This window comes from Acanthisitta chloris, unplaced genomic scaffold (assembly GCF_000695815.1).
Source record: "Acanthisitta chloris isolate BGI_N310 unplaced genomic scaffold, ASM69581v1 scaffold6976, whole genome shotgun sequence".
In the NCBI taxonomy this organism is placed as follows: domain Eukaryota; kingdom Metazoa; phylum Chordata; class Aves; order Passeriformes; family Acanthisittidae; genus Acanthisitta; species Acanthisitta chloris.
In genome coordinates, this window is record NW_008676380.1 from 11482 (window position 1) to 15830 (window position 4349).

The 4349-nt window shown below is 59.1% G+C and overlaps 1 protein-coding gene across 1 annotated transcript; it reads right to left on the bottom strand.

Annotated features, from left to right (window-relative positions):
* Nucleotides 1-268: 268 nt before the first annotated feature.
* NAPRT (nicotinate phosphoribosyltransferase) lies at nt 269-4280 on the bottom strand. Its single transcript, XM_009076110.1, has 8 exons — nt 4054-4280; nt 3379-3519; nt 3069-3153; nt 1890-1970; nt 944-1046; nt 702-859; nt 429-536; nt 269-328 (listed from the first exon to the last, which is right to left on the bottom strand). Exons 1-8 carry the CDS (start codon nt 4278-4280, stop codon nt 269-271), a joined length of 963 nt encoding a protein of 320 aa, XP_009074358.1.
* Nucleotides 4281-4349: the final 69 nt, after the last annotated feature.

Genomic DNA, 4349 nt, shown 5'->3' on the forward strand with positions numbered 1-4349 from the left:
CCACCAAGGCCAGGAATGCAGGAGAGGACTTTCCCTTCAGAAGATGCAGGTACAGCTGTCTCCCACCTCTCCCATCCCTCCATCCCAGTTTTCCTGTTGGAACCCCATGGTCCTCTTCCAGTTCCTGCAGGTTCCTCAGATTAGCAGCAGAGACATCTAGGTTAGATCCATGAATTCCCAAGGAGTCACTTGGTCTTCAGATGAGCTTGGAGGAGGAGCTGGTGCAGGGCAGGAGCTGTGCCCAGGGTGGGGACAACCAGGGACCTCCTCACTGGCTGCCCTGACTCAGCTCCACGAAGAGCTGGTGCAGCTTTTCCGTCACGGCCACCTGTGACAGGAGCAAGGAAGGACAGTGAGCAGCTCCATGGTGGAGCCACTCAGGCCACCAAGTCCAGGTGGCATTCCCAGGTGGGTCCTGATGGCCATACCGGGTAGGGCTGTGGCTCACGGAGCCGGCGATGGGCAGGGCTGAGCAGGTTGAGGGACACCTGGGCATGGGTCCTCACCTCTGGTAGACTGGGCAATGGTTCACACACCTGTAGGGATGGAGATCCATGCCCATGTCCATATGGGAGGCCATCACCCAACCCCAATCCCAGGGTGGATTGCAAAGCCACAGGGAACATCTCAGAAGCTACCACCACCCTGGTTTGGTGTCTACATGGATGAGGACACCCCCAGAAGATAGGGCCACCCCTGACCTGGCCATCTCTGAAGTAGGTGCGATGGAGAAGCTCCACAGTGTTGGGAACAACTTTGCAGGTCTCACCAAGCTTCCCCAGGACATGGACCACCAACTCCTGCCCTGCACTGGGTGAAGGCTCCTCCTCCAGGGCCATGAGGTCCATGAAGGGGTGACCTGCAGGTGTAAGGGACATCAAGGAGAAGGTTATGGAGAAGGAGAGGATGAGCCCAGAGCTGTGGGAAGGATCTCCCAACTCACCAGCAGCATCATAGAGGCGATAGATCATCTTTGTCCCTGGGATTGTCATCTTCTCCTCATCTTCTGTGAGCTTCAGGCATGGAGAGCCGTTGACCTCCACCAGCTGTAGGAGAGGGAGGGTAAGGGATGGACATCTGTGTCCTCTGTGGTGAGACCATTGATGCAAACCAGATGGAACCACCCCAAAGTTGGACATTCTGTCTCCTCCTGCCTCTGGAGGAGAACTTGGGGACACTGGTGGGCAAAGAGTGGTCCATGACCCAACGCTCACAGCCCAGAAATGTGTGCTGGGCAGGAGGTGAGGGAGGGATTGTCCTCTCTGTCCTGCTCAGGTGAGACCTCAGTGCTGCTCCAGCTCTGGGATCCAACAGCAGGAGGGTGAGGAGCTGCTGGAGAGAGGCCAGAGGAGGTCATGGAGATGCTCCAAGGGCTGGAAAACTTATGGATCCAATCTGGGAGAGCTGGGAATGTCCAGTCTGGAGGAGACAAGCTCCAGGAAGACCTTAGAGCTCCTTCCAGGGCCTAAAGGAGCAACAGGAGAGCTGCAGAGGGACTTGGGACAAGGGATGGAGGGACAGGACACAGGGAATGGCTTCACCCTGGAAAAGTAGAAATTTGGATGGGATATTGGGCAGGAATTCTTGGCTGTGAGGGTGGTGAGGGGCTGGGATGGAATTCCCAGAGCAGCTGTGGCTGCTCCATCCCTGGGAGTGTTCCAGGCCAGGTTGGATGGGGCTTGGAGCCACCTGGGCTGGTGGGAGGTGTCCCTGCCCATGGAATTGGGGTGGAATGAGATGACCTTTCTAGCCCATTCCAATCCAAACCATTCCATGTTGGCCTCACAGCCTCATCCCTCAGGGCTGGATCTCCTGGCTCTGTGAATCTCAGGAGAAGCCAAGGAATTCTGAGTCCCTCAAGCCAAGCAGAGACCTGGAGCCACCTCTACCTTGTAGACACAGCCCAGGGATGGCTGCAGGGGACACGTCACCAGATTTGTCCCAACGCCGATCATGTTGATCTCACTCCCCTGGGGCAGCAGAGAAGACAGAGGACATCAACAGCACAGAGCAGGTGACATCAAAGGTGACATCCAGCCCTGCCAGCACCAGCCCAGGTGACATCCCAGGTGACATTCTACCCCTGACAGCACCAGCACCAGTTGACAGCCCAGGTGACATCCCAGACCTGGTGACATCCCAGCTCTGATAGCACCAGCGACATCCCAAGTGACATCCCAGCCCTGAATACACCAGCCCTGGTGACATCCTACTCCTGACAGCACCAGCACCAGTTGACAGCCCAGGTGACATCCCAGCCCTGACAGCATCAGCCCAGGTGATATCTCAGGTGACATCCCAGCTCTGATAGTACCAGGGACAGCCCAAGTAACATCCCTGGTGACATCCTACCCCTGACAGCACCAGCACCAGGGACATTCCAGGTGACATCCCAGCTCTAGTAACACCAGGGACAGCCCAGGTGACATCCCTGGTGACATCCCAGCCCTGGCAGCACCAGGCCAGGTGACATCTCAGGTGACATCCCAGACCTGACAGCACCAAAGACATCCCAGGTGTCACTCCAGATCTGCCAGCACTAGGGACAGCCCAGATGACATTCCTGGTGACATCCCACCATTGCCAGCACCATTCCCGGTGACATCCCAGCCGAGGTGACATCCCAGCCTAGGTGCCATCCCACACCTACCAGCACGAGGGATATCCCAGGTGGCATCCCAGCCCTGTGAGCACCACCCCAGGTGACATCCCAGCCCTACCAGCACCATCCCTGGTGACACCCATCCCTGGTGACATCCAGCCAATGTGACATCCCATCCCTGGTGCCATCCCAGCTCTGCCAGCATCACCCCGGGTAACACCCAGCCCTGGTGACATCCCATCCCTGGTGCCATCCCAGCTCTGCCAGCATCACCCCAGGTAACACCCAGCCCTGGTGCCATCCCAGCCCTGGTGACATCCCAGCCCTGGTGACATCCATCCTTGCTGACACCCATGCCAGGGGACAGCCATCCCAGGGGACATCCCAGACCTGCCAGCACCATCCCAAGTGACACCCACCCCAGGTGACACCCAGCCCAAGTGACACCATCCCTGCCAGCAGGTACCTCCCTGCTGAGCTCCTCCAGGCTCTCCTCGCTGATGTCATTGCTGACAGCGATGGGAATGTTCCCAAACCAGGGCACCTGGAAGCTGGAAAGGGCAGGATTTGGGATTGATCCATGACTCCCACCCTGGCAGGATTTGGGATTGATCAATGACTCCCACCCTGGCAGGATTTGGGATTGATCCACGACTCCCACCCTGGCAGGATTTGGGATTGATCCATGACTCCCACCCTGGCACGATGAGGAGCTGGATGCAGGGGAGGACACCAGGGCCTGGTGCCACCCAGCCCAGGCATGGTGGGACACTCACCGAGCTCCACAGGCTCGGAACGCTCCGCGGATCTCCTTGGCCTGCTGGGCCAGGTCTCCACTGTCCAGTCGGACCCCGATGGCCTGGTAGCCCAGTTGGTGCAGTGCCAGTGCCACAGCACAGAAATTGGGCAAACCACTCCTGGAACGGGCAAGGAAGGAGTGAGGGACACGTGGGACGTGGAGCCAGGGTGGAGCCAATCGTGTCCCAAGTCCTGTGGTGGCCAATATTCCTATCAGCACCAGCCCAGGGGACATCCCAACCCTGGTGGCCTCCCCGGTGACATCCCACCCCTGCCAGTACCAGCTCAGGTGACATCCCAACCCTGGTGACATCCCCAGTGACATTCCAGCCCTGCCAGTACCAGCTCAGGTGAAATCCCAGTCCTGGTGACATCCCCGGTGACATCCCAGCCCTGCCAGTACCAGCTCAGGTGACATCCCAGCCCTGGTGACATCCCACCCCTGCCAGCACCAGCACCAACCCAAGTGACATCCCAGCCCAGGTGACATTCCAGGTGACATCCCAGCCCTGACAGCACCAGGGACGGCCCAGGTGACATCCCAACCCAGGTGACATCCCAGCCCTGACAGCACCAGCCCAGGTGACATCCCCCCCAGGAGGTGCCAGTGTGTGGTGCTGGTGAAGCTCCTCTGCTGGTGGTGGTGTCCTCACCTCCGGACGCAGTAGGTGTCCAGCAGCCCCTGGAAGTGGCAGGGGAAGGTGATGGCATAGGCCACGAAGGCGCCGAGCTCGCCACGGTTGGTTGTCCCACTGGGAATCTCCAGCAGCTCACACACCTCCTGCAGCCACACCATGGCCAGGGCCACCAGGTCCACAGGTTCTCCTCCAGCTTGGGGGAGCAGCTCCTGCCCAGGACACATGGGATTGGCACATCCCATGGAGTAGGGAGTGTGGGAATGGGTAGAGCATCCCAGACCTGTCCATGCCTAGCATGGTCCCTCCTCATC

Coding starts and splice junctions, on each gene's coding strand:
- NAPRT (XM_009076110.1), bottom strand. CDS start 4,280: ATGGGATGTGCCAATCCCATGTGTCCTGGGCAGGAGCTGCTCCCCCAA. Junction 3,154..3,378: donor TTCCGAGCCTGTGGAGCTCG/GTGAGTGTCCCA, acceptor TGCCCTTTCCAG/CTTCCAGGTGCCCTGGTTTG. Junction 860..943: donor TCGCCTCTATGATGCTGCTG/GTGAGTTGGGAG, acceptor TTACACCTGCAG/GTCACCCCTTCATGGACCTC.